Source organism: Festucalex cinctus, chromosome 7 (genome assembly GCF_051991245.1).
Source record: "Festucalex cinctus isolate MCC-2025b chromosome 7, RoL_Fcin_1.0, whole genome shotgun sequence".
Classification (NCBI taxonomy): domain Eukaryota; kingdom Metazoa; phylum Chordata; class Actinopteri; order Syngnathiformes; family Syngnathidae; genus Festucalex; species Festucalex cinctus.
The window spans coordinates 19390059-19417158 of NC_135417.1; the positions used below are offsets into that span (position 1 = coordinate 19390059).

Here is a 27100-nt window from a genome sequence, read left to right on the forward strand (position 1 = left end):
ACATGAGATCTGGGTTCTTGGAGCTTTTTTTCCCACTCAATTCGCACACGTCATGCCCTCCTTTCATGTTTGACATACATCGGTTTGTGTGGTCCCAGCAATGAGAATTAAATGGGATTACTAAAGTCTGTTGGATTTGCATCGCTGGTTGTTTACATGCATCTTATATTAACATGCAATTATATTGTTTAGACTCACCTAAAAAGCAATGTTTATATTAAAGGTTGGCTCACCTGCTTACGAGTCATTTATAAACCTGCCAAGACATTAACATGACAGCATTTAAAAAAGAAAAGAAAAAATATCTGTAAAGAAGCAAAGTATGGTTGGAAAGGCCACTTCAACCTGTGTACAATGCAGAAATAATTTTGAAAATTGGATGAAGCGGTCCGGAGAAATTCAGCTTTTTGTGCAGGGGAAAAAATAAAATAAAACATTTTTGTGCTATATTCCATAAAACCCGGTCCAAAAAGCAAATTCAAGTTTGCGTAAAACAGTACGCACTTTGAAATTTGTGCGCTCTATGCCACAGTTGGAAAACCTGCAGAAAATAATTTATATGAAGAAGAAACATCTGTTCTCACCAAGTCTCTTCTAACTTCAAGAAAAAGAAACGCCTACATCTACATCTGTCGGCCAATCAGGTGACAGTGACAGTGACAGCGGTCGGCTGACTGAGGTTTTCAGGTTACCGGTACATGTTTTATTGACAGGTGGGGCCAGGTATATATGTATTGGACTTTCAGATAATATCCAACAACAGGTGCATGTTTTCACAACTGGACCCATTCAGGACTCTGGCATAGCCCGACTAGACGGTTCCAGAAGGCCATTCAATCATTGCCAGTAATGCCACAAACATACAAAAGAGAAGCCAGGTGTGGCTTGTTACCTGAAGAGTAAGGCGCTTAACAGAATCCCAGGCATGGCCAATGATCTCCTTCATCCGTTCCTCTGACATTGCCAACGACTCGACGGCTGTGGCGTCAGGCATCACCTTCATAAGAACGGAAAGGGGACGGGATTCTGGAGAATAGGATGGAAAAGACAAATTACACTGGATTAAAAAAAAAACTGCTCGAGTTATCATCACTTCTTAAGCAGAGCTTGTAGATAGCAACATATTTTAAGTGGAAATTAATATCCATCCATTCATTCTCTGCACCACTTATCCTCACTCGATCAGAGGGTACATAACATATAAAGTGTAGACAACCATTCGCACCTACAGAAAAGTCTTCGATTAACTTTACCATGCATGTTATTTGTTTTAATGTGGGACGAAACCAAAGTAGCCCGGAGAAAATCCACACAGGCAGAGAGAGAAAATGCAAACAACACACAGGATGGATAGAGCCTGGGTTTGAACACACAACACATGAACTGTGAGGCAGATGGGCCGCTAACCACTCAACAGTGCTGCCGAAAATAAATGTCTTGACACTTCACAGAGAAGTTAGTCTTTTTTTTTTTTTGCCTTGTTCTTCCACCTTCTCTCCATGACACGTACCCTCTCACTGCTGACAATGAGGCACTCTAAAGCGACCACACTAGCCCCAAGGCCAAATGCTGGCTGTCAAGTTGGACTTGACAACCCCCCCACCCCCTTCCATTCCAACTTTTTCTGTGCCACATGTGCACACTCGCAGTCAGCAATGAGGCGCTCTAAAGTAGCCACACCGGCAGACTTATCGAATGGGAGATACATTTGAGATGTACTCATATAGTAGGTAACTAATTGCACATCGTAATTGTGCTGGATAACTGCTGATATAAGTACACCAATGGTGAAAAACAGTTTAATGCTATATCGCCAACATCACTCTCAGTATTTGCATGTTGGCAGCAATTATCTTCAGATGTACCACTATGATTTTGGAAACAAATCTCTACATTCACCTTACGGTGCCTTTAAGTTAATAATAATAATATTAAATAAAACCAGTAGACTACTGGTAGGCCAGTAATTGAGTGTTAAGTTTTACCTTCAAACTACTTTCTTCCAAATGTAGCACAAAGGACAACCGGTGAAGATAAAGATGATGAAGTACAGCCAGTGTGTGATGGATTCTTAGTCAGTGACTGGAGGTGGGAAATTTGAGTATGAATGGTTGACGGGTGCTATGTGTTCCGTGTGACTGAGTGGCAACCAGTCCGGGCTTTTGTCAAAATTGTCAGCAGTCATTTGCAACAAGCTTCTTATAGGAAATGATTCTGTGTTTAAAACGTGTATACTGTATTTGCATTGCACTGATACTTGTATGACAGAGTGCCATTGAAACACATACTGTGGAGTAAACGTGATCTATGATGGTGACAGTGAGGGCCTGCTCAATTATGAAGAAAATATTGGTACAAAGCAAGAAAATGTTTAAACAAAATTATTAAGACAAAGTTATTTGGAACAATTATGCAAGTTCCTTTTGGATTAAAAAAAATGTATTAAATTAGTTATTTTAAACTAAAAAAAAAAAAGGTGAAAATGTATAAATTTAAACAACTCAACTCAAAATTAGTATTTTTTTTACGATTATGCCGATTTTGTAATTGTGGAATGTAATTGAAATTGTAAATGAATTTAGATTAATTGCACGGCTCCAGTTTGGACTGAGGAAGAAATTACTCTTAATTAGGGGTGGGACGATACGGGTAAACCACGATTCGATACTGTGACGATATTTGGCTCACGATATCGATAATATCACAATACACGATATCTACGATTTTTGATATATTGTCAAAAAAAATAGCAATATATCATGATATGTGACTGAAAAAGACAACAAAAGCCCATAAAAAGGAAGATGTCAAATTATGCATTTATTCAATGCCAAAACTGTACAATGTTCACAGTTCTGCATAGTGCCTCACTACCTCTGAGCACTGCACAACTGGACACATTATATCGATATCTACCATCAGTGTATCAATAATTTATTGCAACAATATATTGCGATATTGATTTTTTTCTCCCACCCCTACTCTTAATACATATACAGTCGACCAAATTGAAGTTTGTCCAATTTCACAGAGTGGATTATAGTCGGACATTGAGGTATCACAATAGAAGGCACAGATGCTGTTCATGATCTTAGAATAACGAGCCATTTACTGGTAAATAAACAGACAGTATTGTGTACTCCTTTAACTGAGAATTTGCAAATGTATATCTCTCACACACACAGATGCGCACATATGCACGCACACTCAAACACAAAGACAGTAATAGCTAGACATGACACATCCTGGTATGCCTGCTGTGGTCCAGACAAAAGCAGATTGTGCAGACATTCATGCTGAACAGCAGCGACAACCCCTCATATTTCACAGATTGAATGCATCTTAGAACACACCAGAAGAGTTTAAGGCACAGTCACTGTGGGAAAAAAATGTGAGAGGGATGAGAAAGTTTAAGTACAGAGGCAGAAACCGAGCCGATGAGAAGGACATAGACAGGCAGAATGCACTTTCTACCAGATTAGCCTGACGTCTGCGCATGTTAAAGCCATCATGGTGTCAGAGATTAACAAGAGTTTTCTCTGAAGACAAATTTTGACATATTTCATGATTTAGGTCGGCCTTACTCGGCAGCTCGATCCCACATTTGTCATGGATCCGTGGTGATGTCACAGAAACCTCAGCCTCTTCAGATACCATTCATCTATACATCATTAAAAGAGCCAAATGGTTAAGCACAGAAATAATGTGAATCACGTGGACACTGAAGAATATTCCTGGAATTTTCTCTGCATGTGTAGTCACTGGCTTATAACTTGGATGTGGTAATGGGTATGTGTTTAATGCTAAGTTCACAGGTGTATGGCTCTCAGTTGTATGTCAATGGAAACATGTTTAGCAATTTAGTTTTTGCATTTACTCTTTTCTTTTTCTTTTTCACTTATATTTGCGAAACACTGTGTCATTTTTCCTAGTTTTTTTGTTTGTTTTTTTTTCCTAACGGTGAGAATACACCATTTTTAATTAGTGCTGAGTGTTCTGAAATAAAATGTATACATACACAGTAAAAAGAAAGAAACATATACCTTCTTAGATTATTATTTCAGTGGTAGCGAAAGAAAAAAAAAATGTCCTAACGAAACCACAGCATCTAAAGTTCCAGTGAAAAGTTCATGATTGGCGGCACCTGGCAGGTTCTCTATGGCAATATTGAAAGGTGTTGGTTTAAGGAATATAGGTTTTCTCAGGAGCTCAATACCTGATAAGATCAGTGTGTAAGACTAGAACAAGTTGAAGATGTGGTACAATCAAAGAATAACCAAGGTAATGTCCATAACTGGAAGCTTTTGGAATATGGTGTCACCCAGTCTATTAACATGCACAATTAAAGTGTATGGGACACATTTTAAGATGTTGTTATTAAACATAATATACACGCCAAAATGAATGGTTCCTCGAATTAATACATATTAACCGAGTATTTCATGATTTTTGAATTATGCGCCAAAAATCTTCCCAGCGGCAAAGACAGCGGTCAAACCGGATGTGACGTAGTAAAGCCATGTTGTTACCTGCTGGCTGTAATGCACATGCGGCCGATATCTTGTGGCCACTTTAAAATCAGGAAGTTCAAATTAAAATGAAAAGAATGGTGAATTGCCATTAATTTCTAGCAATTTTATTTTAGGGAAAAATGCTATATTCGCATAAGTGTGTTTTTCTTTAGGGGAGGCGTGACTCAGTGGTAGAGTGGTCGTCTCCCATCCATGAGTTTGTGGGTTTGATCGTCACCCCTGGTGAGTGGTGACCACATCAAAGTGTCCTTGAGCAAGACACTCAAACCCGATTTACTCCCAGTGGACCTGGCAGCGCCCTGAGTGGCAGAAGCCGACCACTGGTGGGTGAATGTGAGGATTTTTAAAGCGTTATGGGCACTACTGCTTTAAATAAATACATAAATAAATACATAATTATATTGATAGCTTTATTTTTGGGGGAATTACATATATCCAATGTACTAGTCATATTGGTACCGCTGACTAATCAAGAGTTGAGAACTCATACCGGTATTGGTCAGAAAAAAACTGGTATTGAACATTCCTAGTAAAGATACTAGTGAAGACTTGCACATGTTGTTTGTTCACCAGTATTATGTTTCAATTGTAATGGACTGAAAAGATACAGGGGTATTATTTTGCTTATTTATTTATGTTTTATTTAGATGTGAGTACAAAAATGTATTTTGGGTGTTAAAGAGGAAGTCAACCCATGTCATGTCACTGCTTCGACCACTTTTTGAATAAGTAGGCTTTTCTTCCCATCCAATAACTTCCAAAATTGATAATAAATGTCCCTGCCTATTTCTCTTGGATGCAAGTTGTTTATTTAAATATTTATGTGACCATTTGTCACAGCACAATCAGAGTGTACATGGAGAAGTGATTGTAGTCTGGCGGTCGGGAGTCGAATGGAATGTACATGATGTCATGTGAAGGTTTACAATAGTTAACGATTAAGTATGTGGCTCTTACTACCATAACTGGTCTGGCTCTTGGTGCAGTCTTCAATCAGTTCCATGATAGATTCTGCATCAAGTATTGTTTACCCTTAATAATAGAGTGGCCAGGAATGGCTAGATTGTTATGAGGTCATCTAAGGTGGACGGAGTGAAGGAAGTGAGAAAAAGAAGAAGCAATCGGGTTCTTCTGGCATGTGCTGCCATGTCAACATTGTAAATGACAATAAATATATATGTAAAATAAAAATGTGCACAGGTTAATGACTGAACCGTTGATGGGATTGGTGTATGTAAAAAGTAGGGGTGTTAAAAAAAAATCGATTCGGCAATATATCGCGATACTACAGCACGCGATTCTTGAATCGATTCAATAGGCAGCTGAATCGATTTTTTTAACATCCATTTTTGATGGAAAAATATTCAACAAAATGTCTAACTTTCACACCTTAAGCATGGAAGAATGTTATATTAATGGAACATTAAGCCTTAATATTTTATTTCAATGCTGTTCTAACATGAAAAAGGTTACAACCTGTTTGTTAAATACAGTGGCTCAGTTATAAAACTGAAGTTTCAGATTAATAAATAATAAATGTTCATACAAATTTTACATTGTACATGTACAAGTTTACTGAATGGTATTTTCTAAATTTGAGTAAAAAAATCGCAACAATCGACTTGTAAATTCATATTGGGATTAATCGGTATCGAATCGAATCGAGACCTATGAATCGTGATACGGATCGAATTGTCAGGAACTATGCAATTCACACCCCTAGTAAAAAGAGTACTTATGACAGGAAACCCATAATGAGAGTTAACACCAAGATAATTTCAAATGTGTGTATATATGTGAGGAACATGGTGGTAGTTCACGGGATGTCATTAATATTTGTGGCAAGTGTAGCCCTTTGACACTCTTTTGTGATCAAGGGCTATAAACTTGACTTAAACCTGACTTAGTGTGTCCCTAAAATTGAGTGAGCCCAGTTTCAAATCACTGCATCTTCTATTCTCACAACTCCGACTTCCCTTTCTGTTCACTTCACTTTGACCTAAAATCCTGCAGCCAAGATCCACAAGAACTAATACCCTTATCATTCATAAAAGCGCAAAGAGGAAACACAAAGACAAATGTATTCCCTCTTGAGTCAATGAGAGTTTGAATGGGCTAATCAGTATGAGACATCCAAATACATTCAAATTTAACAGTAAGAGTCCCTTTGAGACTATAACCAGTCTTCTCAGGAAGGGGCCTCGTATCTCATTATTTATAATTTGTCTTGTTTTCTTTGCCAAGACAACTATCCTTACCTTGATAAATTATTGGCTGTACCAGAAGAAGTTAAACTATATAAACTGCACAATGAAAATATTATCCCATTCTGGAAAGCACACAGAGCCAATAAAAACCTGCCTGACTTCCATCAGGCTACTAGGAGATTATGTATAGTGTGCAATTCTGCCTACATATGTCTTCCCGTCAGTTAACTCTATCAATTATGTGTACATAAATGCATCCCATCAGCCCTTTTTGTTTAGTCATAACAAATATATAGCAAGTGAGATCTATCCTTACCCATGAACTTTCCTGTTCCTCAGCCTACCATGATTTTGCTTACGTGGCTGAGATTACCAAATTTTCTCTGAGGAACGCAGTTCTGACCACCATATTACATTTTTTGACAACCTTTCAGATTAATGGCACAAACAATGCAAATGTTTCCATTTCACTCTATCGTTTTCTAGTCCTCCCAGTAAACAGGAAAATTATACATAATCCCATCATCCAGACCACTAGCAGACAGGAACAAAGGCAGCACTTCTTGTTCCAAATTTTGGGAAGCAGAGCCAGATTGGAGGATAGGTTTCTCAGCAAAGCAGAATTCTCTTAGGGCGCCAATGGCTAATTGAAGGATTGAAAAGGAAGGCCAGTGAGCTCATTTCTCTGGTAGATGTTAGTGAACAATGAGAAGGTTGGGAATTGGAACACGAGACGGTTTCCAAAAAGAACATTCATTAGAGAGATAAAAAACAACAACAACAACAACAACAACAACAAAACAGTAACAAAAAAAAACCAACAACCTTAGGTTACTTTTATGTGAACCACTTTAAGAAGTAATTGTCCGGGTAGACGTATATTGATTTCAAATTGTTGCAACAAACAGATAATCACACACACTTAAATGTGTTTAAAAAAAAAAAAAAAAAAAAAAAAAAAAAAAAAAAAAAAATTGAGGAACCAAATAGTTGTCAAAATAAAAAGGGTCATACCACTGTCAAGAGAGAATGATAAGGTATGAATCAGTTCAATTCATCCACGCCTCTTCTACAAATCAGTGATATTTTTAACATGTGCATGGTACATGCAGCCACTAAAACTTGAGCGCAAGAATGACAGAGTAACATACTTGCCTGCCAAATGTAGAGATTATTGGTTCTGAGATTTGAGCTGGGCAGCAGCAAGTCTACCGCATGATATCACCTTGCCTTTAGCGCTTTCTGGGGAAATGATCTGCAGTGAGTGGGTCGTGTGTCTATGCACATTTGCTTGCACATTAACAGGCACCTACTAAAAGACTGGAGGAAAGTCCCCTTGATTACTGTAGCAATGTAGCTATGCTGAATGTGTTACTAAAACAGCATCGTACTCTCTTTACATCATAAGTTCCAGGCATGGCCAGTTGGAAGCAGGGTATTGAGCCAATACAAATGATGTGAGACACTGAATCTCCCCCCCAATTTATGATGTTAATTCCAAATACCCATCTGTCTGATTTACCCATTTAATTTGGGATTAATCTGAGGAATCCCAAGAACGGACCTGTAGCCCATTAACTAAAGGTAGCACATTCACAAAACAAGGCCTGAAAGATGCATATGCCACCTTTTTATACCATTGCGTTCATTTATTTAATACAGGAAAAAAGTTAAATGACACATACCATCATGATAAATTAGAATATTTTAGCCTGTTCATGACAGCAGTTGTATAGAGAAGGCATTGTCATGCCAGGCAGAGCCGCCCTTCTCTACACGCAGATCAGGTTAGATTTGGTGGTTAGTAAACTTACCTGTGACAGTCTTAGTTTTGACAGGGCTGCTTGCATAGTCAGAAGCTTGATTGGACGGCTGTTTGGCCAATGATGTGCTGCCTACCGATACTTCATCCTCTCTCCGCTTTGTCAAAGGAACTGGACCTGGATTCTGCAATTGAATATACATGTAGTATTGTGAATTGTGAATTGTATTGAATAGTATTGTGAATAAACCAGTGGCTGTGACTCAGCCATTTGTGGAATCTGGTAGCAGAAATAAAGAAATACACAAATATATATCCATCCATCCATCCATCTTCCGAGCTGCTTATACTATACCTCACAAATATCTAGATCTTGAATCTAAATTTCATTCCATGTATTGTTTTTCCTGCGCTTATGTCACTTTTCCACACTGGTATGAACAGAATGGTAAAGTAAACAAATCAGTCAGGTTTCCATCCAAATGTTTTGAAATTTTAAAGAAAATTTTGAGAAAATGCGCAAAACAGACATGCGACTTATGCCGGTTTCCATCTGTTCTTCTTTTGCAAATATTGAGAGGGAACTCTGCCGCTGTAGGTGGCGGAATACACCATAGAGATGTGATCTAGTAGTAATTTAAAAGAATAAGAAAAACAGGAAGCGACTGTATTCATTGATAAACCCCAGCGTTTATTTGCTGTTTTCCATCCAAAATTGCATTAACATTCGCTTCTTTAATTAATTCCAAGAAGATTTCTGTTTTGTGGTCCCCCCCCCCAATATACCTTACTTTATCCTCCAACATTGCTTTGGAATTACAAACGTACGTGTGACGCAATATCCGGTGAAAACGTGCGACATAATATCCGGTCAAAATGTGCGACGTGTATCAGGTCTTGTCATTGGTTATTCACAAAACCTGTTTCCATTGCCAAAATTTGCATTTTCCTTTTTCCGATACGCTTCACCCACCCCTTCTAAGCGTAAAAACCTTTATGCGAATTTTGGGCCCTTTTTCGAATTTCTAGCGTTTCCATTCAAGTTTTATTTTCGCATTTATTAAAAATTTGAATAAAAATGGGTGGATGGAAACCCAACTAATGGCTTTGGTCTTTTTCTTACAAAATTTTTTATAATGTCCTTCAAATGAAGGGCTTGTGCATGACACCATTTGCATGGAAAATAATGCAAGGCCCTAAACAAGTCAGATACACGCATTCACTCACGCTAGTGGGAGTGAAACAGCATAATAGAGTAACTGCATTTTATCACCACAAATGAAGATGGAAAAGATGTTTGAATGCTAAAATAACTAAAAGAAGCATCTCACACCTGTTGTTGTTGCCTGCTGCTCCCTCTACGAGGCTGATGCAGCAGCCATGTGCAGAAGATTGGGTCCACGTTGATAGATATACCCTGGACACTGGCCAACAGGACTGCACCTGGACACATAGAAAGCAGAAGAAAAAGTGTTTCAAAAGTGCAAGTCACACAAAAGTTCTCAAGTGACACAAAACAATTTGGTTAATATACAAAGAATATCCTTCGGATTGGATTACTCTCAGTGTGACCTACATATCTTGAATGTATAAAGCTGTTTATTGGAGAGCAGCAAAGACTATTTTTCCTCCAAATGGACTGTTCAAAGAGGTAGCACTCTAAGCCAATAATAATATTTTCTTCTGATAAATTTCTATGAAACTTGAGACTTTGGCTGTATTTTGGTTTACTCTTAAATAATAATCTTTACCAACAATAAGCGAGCCCTGAGGTAATGCGTTAGGATCCTATCAATAATGATTCCCATGCCGGCAGGATTAGTGCAGGGTCTCTGGCGTGCCGTGGAATGTCCCAGCATGACGACAGGAGGATGTTTTAGCTCTAGCGGCAGGACTTTCAAGAAGTTTAATGGTACTTTGGACAAGACCCCATTCTGCTGTTTCAGGCCCCAAGGCAAAGGGGAATCAGTGTGAGCGCATGCATGCGTGTGCGTGGTGTGTGACTGGAAGCCTGATTGCTTGCTGTGTTGCAGATGTGACAATCATGCACATAGACATACATATATATGCCAATATACACCACATACAATGGCATTCTCAGCAGGCATTCCTCTCTGGTCCTTTTATATGAATGTGAAACAATGTAAATAAAGCAGCACTAATTTGCTTCACTAACACAAAGTTCAGCGATTTGTGATGTTTGACTGAAATTATGTGCAATGTAAAACATGTGTGTGTGTACTGTAAGTGTAGTACAACACTAAATGTACTCAAATGTTTTTTTGTGTGTCAATCATTTACCAGTGAAAACGGTTTTAATCATCATGATGTGCAATGGATACATAATGACAAAAAAAGACAAATGTTTTCCTCAAGTCAAACTACAAATCCTTCATTTATTGTTTCATCTATCTTCCGATGCAGTATACTTTCCATCAGTTCCGTCGTAATATTTCCCCTCACACCTCCCAAATGTCTTGTGTCCTTAACAACAGTTTTTCTGGCATTCACCTCTAATGCAAATCTATTCCATAACCCACCCTTGTGTTCTCCCATCCATCTTCCACCCCTCCTTCCCTTGTACCACAACCTCCACACCACATTACCATTACAATCTCTCACTTCAGCGTCCAGATCGCTGTCATCCTCCATTTTGCACTACTTTTTCCACCTTCAGTCTTCTTTTGTCACCATGCATCCACTCTCGCCTTTTCCTAAATAGGAATCATAATCTCAGCCCTGTGGCTTGAACTCCTTTACCACAATGCGGCTGCCTAATAGGACTTGGCTTTAGGTGTAGTGCTGGAAGCCAACTTCTACTAGTTTCATCATAGACTAGAACAGCATAAGCAAGAAAGAACCCAAAAGGCATAGTAAACACATATTCGGTAATTGACTTTAAATTCAGGGTTTGGAGAAAAAACTGTATGCGGATAAAGCACAATCATCAACCACACCACAAGTAATCAACCTATTTGATTTATTATTAAGAGGAAAAATGAGCATAGAAAATATGCATTGTGTATGATTTAATAGAATTATCTCAACCAAAGAAGCTTATCTGCTGTCAAGAGACCAAAGCAAAAATAATACAGCTACAGTTGCAAGAAAGTGTGTAGACCCCAATTACCTCAATTTGTGCATAAATACCAAAGGTACGAATTGTTGTAAGATACAAAATAGACAGTTTTCTTAAACCACACAAAAAAATGTGTCCATTTACTGAACACAAAATGTAGACAGTGCAACAGTGCAGTTTTGAAAAAGGCTGTGAACATCTGTATTAAAAAATAAAAATAAAATGATTGAGGATCCTGTGGCAGATCCGAACTAGACAATAATGGGATTTGCATCCAAATGTTTCACAGTTTTAAGTAACAATACAGTTTCAAAGTGACAATGTGCAAAACGAACGTGTGAATTGTTTTTCATTTTTGTTTGTCATTATTTTATGAATACAGCGCCCCTTCACTTTTCGCAGGTGTTACGTTCCACGCCTATCTAGGTGAATTTCCGCGAAGTTGAGGGCACAAAAATGTTTGTTTTTTTGAGCGAGTTACACTTCTACTGAGCCATAATGAAGCCACCACACAGTTCCCAGTTCCCACCCTTATAAAAACTTGTTAACTTTGTAAATATATTAAGAAAATTAATGCATTAAGAGGTGATTGCCCCATGAGATGCCATCATATGAAAGCGCCTTTCTACCACAAGGCATTCTGCTGATTGTCAGTTTGTGACGGCTATATAAACCGGCCCCAACTGAGAGCGAAGAGACGAGTCAAGACAGCCGCCACGTCAACCACATACTGTCGGGAACAACCTTAAAATAAAAATGAAGCAAGGCATTGATGTCTATGTACCGTATTTTCCGCACTATAAGGCGCAACTAAGAGCCTTCAATTTTTTCAAAAGCTGACCATGCGCCTTATAATCCAGTGTGCCTTATATATGGATCAATATTGAGCCGCAACAGGTCTCGCTGTCAAGACGCTATCGGTGACCCTGCACGATCGGTGACGTGCATGCGCAGAAGATCCCGCCATCTTGGATCGCTAGCTAATACTAATACTTTACCTCAGAGAAAATAATAACACAGCTGTTTATTCATTTTGGGAGTGAATAGAGTTGACAGAAAGCTGGTTTGTAATCTATTAAAGTTTGACTGACCTATTTGACTGTTGACAGTTGAATGTTGACATTCCCTTTAGCGCAGCACCATCTAATGGATGCATAACGTAACCCCAGCCTCTACTGTAGCGCCTTATATATGGAAAAAGTTTTAAAATGTTATTGATTGAAGGTGCGCCTTATAGTGCGGAAAATACGGTATTTTTTGGTACACTATTCTGAAGTTTACCTTCTCACCACATGTTACCGTCACACATAGTTTTCTCGACAGTGCACAACCACGGACATCTGCTCTTTCCCATCGAGAATAGCATTAATGTTCACTTGTATTACTTGTGCGCAATATTAAAAAAAAAAAACAAACAGAAAAAACACCATGGGAGCGACGTCATCTGAAGGTGCTTTTCTATTGGCTGCTGCTAGATGATGTCAATTCTGTGTGACATACTTTCAAACATCCTTATTCCGGTTAATGTCAAAATAAATCTACTTAAAATCACATTTAAATCATCCCCAAAGGCTCATGCATTAATTGCCAAAGACTAAAACAAAGAACATTTTTGCTGTAATTATAGTTTGTTTCAGTTAGTTTTGTAAACATAAAATGTAGTTTCTGTTAGTTTTCGTTTTTTAAAAAGCATTTCCGTTTTTATTTTTATTTTGTTAACGAAATTGTTTTTTGAATTTTAATTTGTTTTTTTTTGTTAGTTTTAGTTAACAAGAATAGCCTTGGTTGGAATGAGGTTTAAGTGTTGTGTGTTGTGTTTTGTTTTGTTCTGTCCCGTCCCTCCTGTGTTATTTCCAAACAACTCAACTTTGGTTTGATCTGTCCACACAATAGTTTGCCAATAGTTCTGTGCAACATCCAACAGCTTCTTCCAAATTCAAGAAAGTTCAAATGATTCACATGCTTATTCTTGCAACTGTATTTCACTGTCATGATTTTACACATCCAAAGCTACTTACAGTTATAGAAAAGAAGTTGCAAATGCATGATGCATGCTCTTTCACAACCTGAGGTAATTTCTCGAGTCAAATGGATTTCACCATCACAAGGCCCAATGACAACAGTTGGAAATGAAAGAGTTGTGCTTGGAAGACGTTTGGTTGCCAGGTTGTAAAAAAAAGTGGCACAAATTTGGCTGAGCGTGTTATGGGGTTGACAAATCGCACAGAGTGAAGTCAGTGATACAAGGAACATTTTTTTTCTTTTTTTTTAATGTCAGGAAGCACTTGGGGATTAGACACTGTGAGTTAAGTAGTACCACTGCCAGCCACATTTCTTAATGACCAAAGAAATTCTAAAAATGTGTTGAAAGTTAGGCCAGACTTTTCGAATGAAAAATAGGATTGCAAGATTTCATGTACAAAATGTATGGGTGCAAAGTTTTCTTTTTCCCAAAGAGCCAACATTATCTCTGTAGTAATCTCACAGTATCACAGACACAAAAAGTGTGTTGACTGCCTTTTAGGCCTTTGAAGACCAAGGCTATAAACACAAACGTGTTCTTGTTCCATCATTGTGATGGCACAACAGCCGTAGAATGACACCTCCTTTGAAGCAGGCAGCATCGTGAAACAGCCTGACATGCTTAGGGGGAAGCCTCAGCGGGACGTTAACTGTTGTTTTCTCTGCTCTAACAAGGTGGCACATGGGTAATTACAGAAAGTGATGACAATGATAACAGATGTGTTTTTCTTACTTCATAAATTATTCCTCGAGAAAACACGAGTGAACTGCGCCATGTATGTGCAGACATATGAGGACACACTTACCTTGACTCACCCACAATGGACCTATTAATGTCAAAGGTTATTTTTTTTCTCTCTAAAGGCTTAAGACCAGTAGACTTAAAAGTGAGTGTGGGGCTGCTGGTGTTGTTTTACAGCTCTCTGACATCACGCTGCTCTCAGGCGGAGTCCATGTTGAATCATGAGACCGGACGAAAGCAAGGCCTCGAAAACTAAACATCCAACGTATTTTTTTCTTGACTCCTCTAATACTTCTTTCATATCATCCCACTGAAGTCCTATCCTCTTTTTATGTATTTATCATCATACAGCATATATTGTGTTACAATGCAAAGTCTGTGTACAGCATCATGTTCCCAGAGGAGACTAAAGTCACGGGCCCAACCTTAAAAAGGGCACAACCTCCAAACTACAGGGCCATGACCCAACCATCAGAGGTTGGAAAAAAAAAAAAAAAACACATGCCCCACGACCCCCAACCCCATCAAGAAGAGTGGGAGCATGCGTGTTTTAGCCAGCTAATCGCCCCCTCAGAATTGGTTCATTATTGGACATGAGGCAGCGCTGGGACTATGTGTCCAGCTTCTCCAACCGAAAATAAATAAATATAGCCCAGCTCACGTCAGCCAGATGACTTCTGACAGGTTTAGTTAATTTCGAAGCCAAGTAGCAAAACAAAACATTACGCAAGCGTGCAGGGCCTATGCTGCCTTTAATTGCTTTTCCGATGAGCTCATAAGTCGAAGGTGTCCTGGAGCGAGCCATGCCGTTCGACAGGTGTTCTGCTGGTTTGTGAGTCTCTGAGTGTCGGTAACTATAAATGTATGTGTGTGTGTTTATGTGCATGTAGGCACATGACAGACCAGGAGCTGCTGGCACTACACGCAAGTGACTCAGCTGTGGGTGGGTTTCTGCAACAATATGTCCACAATTCAAAGAAAAATGTGTACATACTAGGGGTGTGAATTGCCTACTACCTGACGATTCGATTCGTATCACGATTCACAGGTCACGATTCGATTCGATACCGATTAATCCCGATACGAATTTATAAGTCGATTGTTGCGATTTTTTTTCATTCAAATTTAGAAAATACTAATCAGTAAGCTTGTAGAGTGTAAGATTTATATGAAAATGTATTATTTATTTATCTGAAATTTCAGTCTTATAGAGGTTGTAATCTGTTTCATGTTTGAACAGCATTAAAATAAAATATTAAGGCTTAATGTTCCATTCATATAACATTCTTCCATGCTCAAGTTGTGAATCCTAAAAAAAAAAAAAAAAAAAAAAAAAAAAAAAAAAAAAAAAAAAAAATCGATTCTGCCGATTATTAAATCGATTCGAGAATCGCGCGATGTAGTATCGCGATATATCGCCGAATCGATTTTTTTTTAACACCCCTAGTACATACTGTGGCGATAAGTGAGTGTTTCTATTTTCCCTTACCCACAGGGGATGAGGAGACAGCGACAAAGAAAGCCACATATTGTACTCTACAGTAAAATAGACCCTATGTAAACTACGGTAAATCTTACTCAAAATCACTGTTTTGCTGTTTCCTCATGGATCTGTGACCTGAGCGTAATGCTGCCAAAGGAGCCAGTAGCTCAAAAAGGCCACAGGACGGCTTGACTGGAAACAGACGCACGACAGACAAAAAGTCTGACCAGTGGAGTTTTGTGCGCATGCGTGTGTGCGTCTGTGTCATGCTTGTTTTTGTGTTTTGTTTTTTTTAAACATTTTCAACTGCACATAAACTTTCAGGATAACAGAACACCTTCTCAAACACAAAAGACAATTGTGGTAAAAAGGGTAGTCGCGGCTATGATTAATGATTAGAGAGCGGTACTGTACATGTGCTTAAGCCAGTGAGGGTGTCAGTGAAAATAAAATACAAAATGCACCAACAATTTATGATATAAAGTAGAAGACATACATTCAGATCGTGTAAAAGACACAACGGCAGAGATAGTGGGGGAAAAAAAAAACAGATGGTCTATATAAAACTATAGGAAAGATAATGGGCCCGTATCTGTATGATTTATGGGATTACTATAATCAGTACCTGCTATGTCATGTAAATTGAACTGGGTATATTACATACAGCTAGACGAGATAATGCATTAGACTGTATGTGTGTTTACGTGCAGGCGTGTACATGAGCATGTGTGCGTGTGAACCAGAACAACTTTTCAAATGTTAGTCCAGCTAGAGAATGTTATCAGTGAAATAAGATCACACATGGAAAAACTGTAAAATAGAAAATCCAAAACGAATTGTGTGCTGGACAAAACATAAAACAATATGATGAGTCATACTAATAGGAAAACCACAACAACAAATCTCTAAAACTAAAGTAGGCCTACTTGTATTCACTAATGAAAAACAATGCATAGATAAACAACTGTTGTTCAGTATTTTTTTTTTAATCCGTAACTCCCTAACTTTAAAACACACTCATTCAATGTATAAATTGTATGGGGGGAACAAAGTCTTCTTATATGAAATGTCAACCAATTTTGAGGCCAGATGAAGGGTTTGAAGAGGTAGTAGTTCAGCAGTTTGATCAAGCCCAAGATGTTGATAAGAAGCTTCGGAGTTATAACATATTCCCTTTTTAGTCAACTCCTAGCCTTCATAAATTAACGGTGACTCTGAGTGTGGGGGGGAAAAAACAAAACAAAAAAAACAGCAAAACTGAACACAGCCCCTTCCTGTGCCCCTAATGAAACAAGTTGCATGAATTTGGAGTACACCAGCTGTTATCTTTCGTCTATGCTTAGGCCTCCAGCATTTTTTTGTTTTTTGCAATGACCACAAAAAAACTTTTTGTCTGTCATTTTATGTCACACTAATGTAAAATTAAAGTCATGACCTGGCTCTTGTCAGCAAGATAGCTAGTCTTCTTAATGAGAGACAAAACAGACAAGGGCCTGATTGCATTAATGTATCATTATTACCATATCCATCATGGATATAAAGTGCACTGTGTGAACTTAAAATGAGCTCCACTGTACTACAAGTAAAACAGAGGAGACACTTGTGAGCTCATTAAAATAAACAGACTTCTGCTTCTGCTGCTGAATTTCAACAGACGGGCAGAATTTTGCATAGCTACCTTGAAAGGTCCTTATCGCGGCTATCCTTCAGCCGGCTCATGGGCTTTTACTACAGTTCAAGCTCAGTTCTTTCACTTGACCATGATTGGTGAGGGGGTAGTTTAACTCTTTAATGGATGTCATTAACTGGGGCGTCTTCTGTGTATTTTATCAAGATGTAAAAAATTGAACATAGCACAGCACTCTTGATAGGAAGAAAATACAAAAACAAAAACTACAGGCCACAAAAGAAAACTTCTCGCAATGCAATGGCATCCATATAGGAATGCAAAGATAATCATTTTAAGTTTGATATTGGCATGCAAAACTGTATACGGTGCATCAAAATGAGAGGTGTTTCTAAGTATTTGTGTCCATGTTTGACCTGTGTTCTGTTAAAAATAAATAAATAAATAAATACATCTCTGAGGCAACAATTTATGAGAAGGACTTTTTTGTGAGGATTTAGGAAAATAGTGACGGTTATTTTCATAACACAATGAGACATTTTTTCATCAATCTCGTTTGCTCAGATACCGTGTGAGCATGCTAAACTGTCAAAGTAATTACTAGAATATTTCTATATTTAAAAAAATGGAGCTGAGTAGGGATTGGGACAAGGAAACCATGAGAACATATGGTATTTTCCTCATTTTAAAATTACAAATAAAATGTCCATTTGAAAATACATCATCATCTGTTCAATTCCATTGAAAGAAAACCACACATTTAAGACACTGTATGTTCCAGTGCCGGGAAGAGTGAAGCTGGACCGTTCATCTGGACAGCTCACAAAGTAACAGCACTGCAGAATTGTGATATTTAACACTGTGATATACTGTAATTCCCTATAATCTACTGTTCTTCCTGTCTGATTAACGTCAGAAAACAAAGCATCAAAATGCATGGATAAGCAGAACAATCCCCAAAGCAAAGAAGTGCAAAAGGACCATCTTGTTGGAAATGATAACCTGATTTCAATTTCGGTCACTGCAAGAAATCACAAATGCTGCGATTGTTATGAGCAACGTACTGTACACATTACGGGTATCTGTCAGCTTCAGACAACACTTTTCCCAAGGAAATTTGCTGTGACAGATATGTTACTTATTACACATTCAAATGATCTGCAAAGACCTCTAGTGACAATACAATCCAAAAAAGTGAGATCAGGCAATCATATTTGGACCAGAGGTCAGTCAATAAGCTTTCTGTTGTAGCAGCATTAGTTTAGTCTACACTCAATGAGAAAACCCAAGCTCCAAAAGTTCCCTCTTCAGACCATGACCTCACAAAAATCAGGTTGCAGTATCAGAAAACATAATATTACACTAACACTACGGCCCTTACGGCACCCATCAATTTAAGCATGCTTTCAGATAAGCGCAAGAGCATGATAAGCAAATAAATGTCTCCCTTAACCTCAGCCTATCTAATTTCTCAGGCTTGCGTTAAGATTGCTGTGGCTTGGATTTCCATTGCAACTTTCAGCAGATTCGCTGCCTTGCAACCCCTATTTACACATGCTGGCATGGCACATTTTAGTTGTTTAGTAAAGAAGTTGGCTGAGGGTGCTTTAAAGGAAAGCCAGAGTGCATGTAAGGGGTGAGTCTGTGATGTGAGCTGGGTATTTTACTATTATTAGAAGCTTCATGAGCATGGTGGCAGGACTCTTAATTATGAGGCAGAGGTTAGAAGAAGGTAATAGTGTCGGGAGTCTGTCCTTTCATCTACCAAGCTTGTATATGCTGTAGGCAGAAGAGAGTGGTGCTTGAACTGCTTGTGTTTACTGCCTGTTTATCTAAGTGGGCATGTGGGGCCTGGAGGGCCACAGCAGGTCAAACCACACACAGTGAGAGGAGTCCAGGACCCCCGTAGGACTACTCAAAGTGATGAAGTTTTACAACTACTGCTTGGTCTATGACTACTGCTGCTGATGCACACACACACACACACACACACACACACACATCCTTGACTCAGTGTTGAGAGTTTATTACTACTGTGTTGAGACTAGATGCCCTTGGGACAGGAAGATGAGCCAAGGCAGACTTCAAGCACCACAAGCCAAAGAAAGAATACCAGTTTGAAGAAGACCAAGTGTGTGTTAGCGGTATTCACAGTGGAGGACACCTGAGTACCATTGAACATTGTTGTGATCTACGTATGAAAAACATGGATTTTAGAATATTGTTGGCTGAGAGTTTTTATCAGAAGCTCACGAATGAATGAATGAATGAATGAATGAATGAATGAATGAATGAATGAATGAAAATAGACACTAGGGGGCAGCAAGCTTCCACTGCAGCAGCAGCAGCAGCGACGCGCCGCAAAAGATGAACGGCTTCCGGGTCAAGGAGAAACCAGCTTGCGAAAAACGGTTTACGGCCACATTTCATTTACTGATTTGTCCTAAATAAAAAAATAATAGAACATCGGATAAGGGCTCGTTTCCTGTTTTTCATTTTCATTTTTATTTCAACAAAAACGGGAGACGACTCGTTTCCCGTTCTTTGTTCATATACATCAAAACAAAAAACGGAAATCAGTTTGTTTCCCGTTTTCCGTGTCCTTGCTTCAGAAGGAAAAACAAATGGCCAAAAAGTACACGGACCGTGTCCGTAACGGACAATTAATTTTTTCCAGATACGAACATATGAAGCATTGAGGGCGTCCGGTTTGGTGGCCTCAGCATTGCATCTCTGCTTTTTGCAGATGATGTGGTGCTGTTGGCTTCATCAAGCTGTGATCTCCAACTCTCACTGGAGCGATTCGCAGCCAAGTGTGAGGCGTCATTTTATAATAATCAGGCCTTTAAGATCATTGTGGGACTTCTTCCAAATCGCACAGTAAAATATCTCGCGCATCTAGGCAACTTGTTGCGCTGTTGGTGTTTGAACTAACAATTAAAACGTGCATTAGTGTTTCCTTTACATCAAACTGCCGGAGAAAATATGTAGCAGGTGCCATGAAGCGATTCAGAGCATTGTCAAAAGAGCATCAGGTATGATTTCAAACCTATGGACACCATACACATTCTATTTTAAGACGTGTCAGGTGGCGTTTCCACATGTTTTTGACCATAAATGTTAAAATGTCAAAAGTGCACTCGGGCTACACAGTTACCATGTAAACAAAAGACCACTTCCGGTGACGTCTGACCACTTGATTTGTGTCCACAAATTATGATTTGATTATTAAATTGTCATGCCACTGGAACGGATGACCAAATTACCATCCATTCGTGCAGAGCTCTAATATCCATCCATCCATCCATCCATCCATCCATCATCACAACATATGTTACATAAAAGACACAATAAATATTTTGTCAGATTCAAGTAATTTTTTGGGGCTTTTCTTTCATTAACTGATAGGTACAATTTTGTCCATGTGTGTATGTGATTCCATTGGCCTGTAGTGAAAGCCTTGCAAGCTACTAAATGATATAAAAGCTCATCAAGAAATTAAAAAGGAATTTTGCTCTCCGAGCAAGCAGTCATACCACTAACACCTGTGTTAAATGATGTGTTGCTATTAAAAAAAAACTGCACAGAGGACCACTTTGTGCAGACTAGGAGAGTGCGTAGGGCAGCCACTGGCAACCAGCAAATTGAAGTCAAGCAGTTGAGTTTGTTTTCTTGTAAGGGAGTGTTGGGGTGCGTGTGGGTGTGTGTGGGGGTGTGTGTGTGTGTGTGTGTGGGGGGGGGGGGGGGGGGGGGGGGTCGGGGGTGTGGGGGGGGGGGGGGTTGGGGGTAGCTAAATAAAATAAACTTTTAATTTGACTGAAATTGCAAGCAACATGGGCTGCTGTAAAAAAAAAAAAAGAAAAAAAAAAAGAAAAAGAAAAAAGGCTGTGAAGTGTGATTTCTTGTGGTGTGGGTTAATCCTGATTGAGGAGCCCCTGAGTTGAGATGTCAGCAATATGAGACTAAAACAAAAATAATTACAACCCGGGTTAATGAAGACAACCGCCTGAGGCATGGGGACTAGCGAGGCATGGGAGGAAGGAGTGGTTGGGTAAGAGGGAGAGCCAGAGAGAGAAAGAGAGCAACATGGAGGAAAAAGAAAAGTGAATAAGAGTGCTGTAAAAATAAAAAATAAAAAAAATAAAAAATAGGGAACGTTCTGGGGCTAAGGCATCAAAGCAATAAAAATTAGTGGCCATTATGGACTGAGAACATGTCACAGTGTGAAGCTGGCATTATAAATAAGTGTGATCTAGCTGTGCCGTGACAGAGCCTAAAGTTTGCTATTTCTCCTCATGTGTGATCACTCGTTTGGCCCAAAGTTGAAACACAAAGTGGCAACATCATTCCTCCCATCGAACTACTTGCTGCATAGTACACAGTAAGTGTACCCAATCTCTCTGCAACTACCTTTCATGTTTGCTGTTATGGCTACACATGTTATCTTAGTTGTGAAGGGAACTGCCCATCACAAGGACGCTGAGAGTGATATGAGGCACCTGCACCTTTAATTGCTGTTCTGAGTCCATGTGTATTGGTGATGATTTCATTCATGTAAAAAAACAGAACATCTGAACTGAAAACATATCTAATGCAATCTGTCCCAAATGAGTTGAAATGTCTCACTATTATTAATCACGGGGTTTACATAATTAAGTAAACAAAGGTTTATGTTCAAAATTGTGGCACAGATGGTTGTCATTTGTCTAATTGGTAGCCAAGTGTCAGAAAGGTGGGTCAAGTAAGCCAAGTTGGAAAAAGATGGAAGGAAAGATGGTGGAAGGAAACAAAAATCACAAAGCCAACTGGGAAAGCTCTCGAGGAGCAGGAAAGTTGAAACCATTTAGACTTTGATGAATAGTGAATTATAACCCTCATCAGTGTTATGTTTTTGTTTCTGTATTTTAGCCAGTATTAACTCGGACCAACAGTGAAAGGTGAACACAGAAGGCCCACTGCCTCATACAGCTTAGGAGAACAAATAGCAAAGGAGACCAGAAGGAACAAGTTGAGCTCAGCTTCTTAAGGTAAAGTCATCTCGCTGGTATTGGATGGATTCCTTGTGTAGCCGAAATCTTCACTTTTCAGGAGACCAAAAGAATGTTTTTTTGGGTCAATATTTTGAACAAAAACATACACCATGTAGACAAATACTATAGATGTGACAAAAATATGTCATTTACCAAATTTTGCCAGGTTTCTGCCCGACGACAGCAATAATGTCCAATAATTTTATGCAAAGCCAATCAAAAAGTAAAATGTTAGAATAATTGCATGTCTAAATTCCATCCATCCATCCATTTTCTGAACCGCTTGTTCCTCACAAGGGTCACGGGGGCTGCTGGAGCCTATCTCAGCTGGCTTTGGGCAGTAGGCAGGGGACACCCTGGACTGGTTGCCAGCCAATCGCAGGGCACACAGAGACGAACAACCATCCACACACACAAGCACATCACGGGACAATTCGGAGCGCCCAATTAATAAAGCATGTCTTTGGAATGTGAGAGGAGACCGGAGTACCCGGAGAAGACCCACGCAGGCAGGGGGAGAACATGCAAACTCCACCCAGGAAGGCCGGAGCCTGGACTCGAACCTTAGTACTCGAGTCCTTAGTACTGGGAGGCAGACATGCTAACCAGTCAACCTCCGTGCCGCCCACATCTAAATTTTAGAAAGAAAATAAATATCTTTATATTATTTTTATAATATAAATATAATGTGCCATAATATATTTTATCTTTTTTTTTTTTTTATTCAGACCAGTCTGAAGATCCAATTATGTCGGTGTGTATAGCATGGAAGAACACTCAGTACATCTCACCCTCAGTGCTTTTGACCAGTGAACAGCTGTTGTAGGGGATGTGTCCAAGCAGAGAGCCTCAAAGAAACAAAAACATCCCACATCAAAGGAGTTCCATTGGAGGAGCACGATTATCAACCTTCTCTCTCGACACATCCTCCCTCTGCCCAGGCATCACTCACTTGCAAAGGGAGGGGAAACAATGATAAGCTAAATATAAGCTGACCACAGACTAATATCTTAAACATCTCTTCCTTTAGTACTTTTTGTGTTTTACATGCGTCGACAAAATTCCATCCATTATCCGACTTACTCACAAAACTCTTGGTACTTGATAGAATTATTGTTCAAAACAATCTCTTGAAACAGGCCTGGACAAAAATGATAGCACTCTTTTGGTGTACAAGCTACTGAGGCCACCACTGGATTGTTTTGACTTTGAATGAGACTCGTGTATCTCTCAGCAGGTATTTTGGCTCACTTTTCATGAGAGAATTGCTCCAGTTGTCTCAGGTTTGAGGGGTGCTTTCTTCAGACAACATGTTTCAGCACCTTCAACAGATGTTCAAAAGGATTTAGATCAGGGCTCACAGAAGAGCATTTCTGAATAACCCAATGTTTTGCTCATAGCCATTTTTTGTGTTTTTAGTTGAGCGTTCGGGGTCATTTTTTCCTATGAACTGAGACGAAACTTTCTGACACTGGGCAGCATATTTTTCTCTAGAATACACTGATAGTCTTGAGATTTCATTATACCCTGCACATGTTCAAGACACACTGTGCTAGTTGTAGCAAAAGCAACCCCGATAAATTTGTGATGCTAATTAGAGGACACACTTTGGTTAATAAAAGTCTATGGTCAAATTGTTTTCAATCATTTCATAAATTCATATCATTTTAAGGAAAAATACTACATTGGGATATACATTGCTGCGGGATCGACAATTACCTATATTGGGGTATACATTTTTATCCATATCATGCACCTCTATTTAACCCGAGTAGAAAAGAGCTAGGCAAGGGACAGACCTAGCACATACTAGAATTTTGTCCTGGAGTTCAAGTTCTCCCACAGCAGGTCATAAAATTGTGCTGCTCAATGTTGAAATTGTCACTTCAACTTACTGATTTAAAAAGTTCTTCGTGGTCACTTTTGGGAATGGAGACCCCGAGCTGGGTGTAGCCACTCATCTCAAACAACTCTCGAGAAGCTAAGTAATAAGGACCAGACAACTGGATAGAATGAACTGATCCCTGATTTCCAGCCCAAGGGATGGTCAACATGGGTCCATGGTGCATTACCTAACTTTGAAGGATTGTGTTCAGCTCATGTTTTGGTTGCAGTGAGGTCAGGCCCCAGAAAATGTTGGATAAAGCAGGAGATAGTGTTGCAAAATACTGAGCTTTACTGCAGCAAAATATCCAAGTCATGGAATTGACCCGCATGATGTCGCTTACAGGTCAATGGTCGTGTTCATGACAAGAAAAACGAGGATTGCAATAAAATGCAGATCTTAACTGTGCATTTTATAGTGCTCATCTAAAACTCAAAGAACATATAATAAAGCACATTTGAGTTCTTACAACACAATGTGCTTTTAATGTTCCGTACCACACTGTATGACCAGTCATTACTTTCTGTCCTCCTCCCGACAGAGAAGGAATAGCGTTCATTTTGATGTCCTTTTTCATTATGTCATTTTATACTCACAAACATAATTCCATCTAAAAAATAAATAATAAATAAATAAATGAATAAAATCTACCTGAATCCCAATTATTAATTGACACATACTTGTACAGTAGAGAAACATTTGACAGTCACCACATCTACCTCATCCATTAAAAGAGTAAAAACAATACAAATAGCAGATGGATAGAAATGTGAAGTCACTGCTGACTGACGTCAGGCAGACCCGTAAACCTAGTTCAGGTGCAGGATTATTTTTCTTGGACCCATCCAATAAGTCATGAAATCAGAATGTCACTGAGATTCATTGCTAAACAAAAAATCCCTTCTCACACTTTGAAAAACCTTAAGTAGAGCTGCTGTTCAAATAAACCTTGGCATGCACGCAGGACATTGTGCCATCTGACACATCTAGTCCCACAGTTAATGTTGATGCTACGGCCCCAGAGTCATAAAATGCATGTCAGGACTATGATTGTTGGATAGGGTTGAAAACTTCTACAATATTAGTATAGCTACTTTATGTGAAGTCATTATCAAATAAGTAGAGTATTTGCACTGCAGTTTGATCTTGTCCTGTTGAGGATCAAACCAATTAAAACAAAACAAATCCCATAATTATTTTTTGGTTTTAATTTTACTATATATTAATTTAAATCTTTCAAGGCAAATCCAATTGTCACTCTGATGTATATTTCTGGAGCATAGCACACAGAGAAGCAGACAACAAACATGCAGGCATATTGGTGGACTTGTCAGAGTGACGAAGAACAGAAGTTGGGGGGGTTCAGTGCCATACTCAAGTCAGGGTGCAAACTAGTCCCTCTGATTCCAAAGCCGTTGGGATTGATGTAAATTCCAAAAATCTTTCAATATGAGCAACTAAAAGATGCTTCATTGGATCCAAACGTGATGGTTTAACTGTCATCATGCATTGGATTTATTCTTAGTCTAAAAGAGGAGCAGCTTGAAAAGCAGAAGCGAGAAGAACAAAAGTAAGAGGAGGACTATTCATTGGAGTCATCTGCTATAGATAGTGTTAGCCGTGATTGCCACTCAGTCATAGAAGCTAAAAGCATATTTAATGAGTGTATTACTGATTTAATGCAAATATTTAACCTGATCAAGCAAGGTAAACAGGTTTTGTTTTTTGTTTTTTTATTTGCAATTTGCCCTATATATTAGTGAAACTTTACACTTCCAACATAAAAACTTAAAGCTGATGCTGGCCCGGCTCTGACCTCTTTGCTTTGCTGTCCCAGCCCACCATAAAGTTTAAGGAGTGCGGACAAAGTCTGTGGCGCTTCTGGCTCACCCAGCTCTGACCTGCCTCTTATGCTTTACTAAGGCTGATTACATCTTTTTCTGTCAACCACAGAAGAGAACAGAGAGAGGTTACCTCCTTGAAGCAGTGTACCTCAAATATCTGCTGAGTATCTGCAACAGCTTAAAGAGGTGCGCCGAATTAAACAAACAAATAAAAAGGGATGTATTAATTAAAATTGTACAAAAAAATTGACTTAACCAAAAATGATTGACGTTAAATTCCAGTCGGCACGTAAATGTATTTGTCACAATGTGTTTTTTTTTTGTTTTTTTTTAATAAATGACTGTAGTTTGAATACATTGTGCATCTTTGGTAAAATGTTTTGGATGGTTTTTCAAAGGTTGATCATTATTAGTTTGTAGGCATTGTATGAGGAAGTTCAATATGTGTTTGCAGAGTATGCACATTTTTAAGTATGAACGAGGGAAGTCACTATTGAATAGTTTTAGCATTTATATTTCTATTGCTTACTCCAGTCCAGATTAATCAAATAATTCAATAAGGTTTTCATTTGTGTTGGATTACAAAACAATATTTCTTCATTAGAGTTTATTAACCAATTATTGTGGTTTATTTGGTATAGTTTAGTAATAATAATAAAAAATAATAATAATAATTGAGCATTATCACAAAAGAGGGACTGATGTACTCACCAACCTTTTTGAAACGGATTCAGTTACTGGTTTGGTTATCGTAATATTAGTAAATGTCTTATTTTGCTTTCTTGAAGTACTATAGAAATCAGAGAATATGTACTGTTGAGAGGCTGAAATGAGAGGATTCGGACAATTTTAAGATAAACAATGGCACAAAGAATGTAAGTTTGAAA

At 38.7% G+C, this 27100-nt stretch overlaps 1 protein-coding gene across 2 annotated transcripts in view; it reads right to left on the bottom strand.

Moving 5' to 3' along the window:
- The window catches only part of vps13b (vacuolar protein sorting 13 homolog B), a 337411-nt gene that overhangs the window by 192521 nt on the left and 117790 nt on the right, over positions 1-27100 (bottom strand). For both annotated transcript variants that reach the window (XM_077526198.1, XM_077526199.1), the window contains exons 20-22: positions 9835-9944; positions 8554-8686; positions 893-1026 (exon numbers count right to left, since the gene is read on the bottom strand). In XM_077526198.1, the coding sequence (XP_077382324.1) occupies positions 893-1026; positions 8554-8686; positions 9835-9944 (377 nt within the window). The remainder of the gene's footprint in view (positions 1-892; positions 1027-8553; positions 8687-9834; positions 9945-27100) is intronic.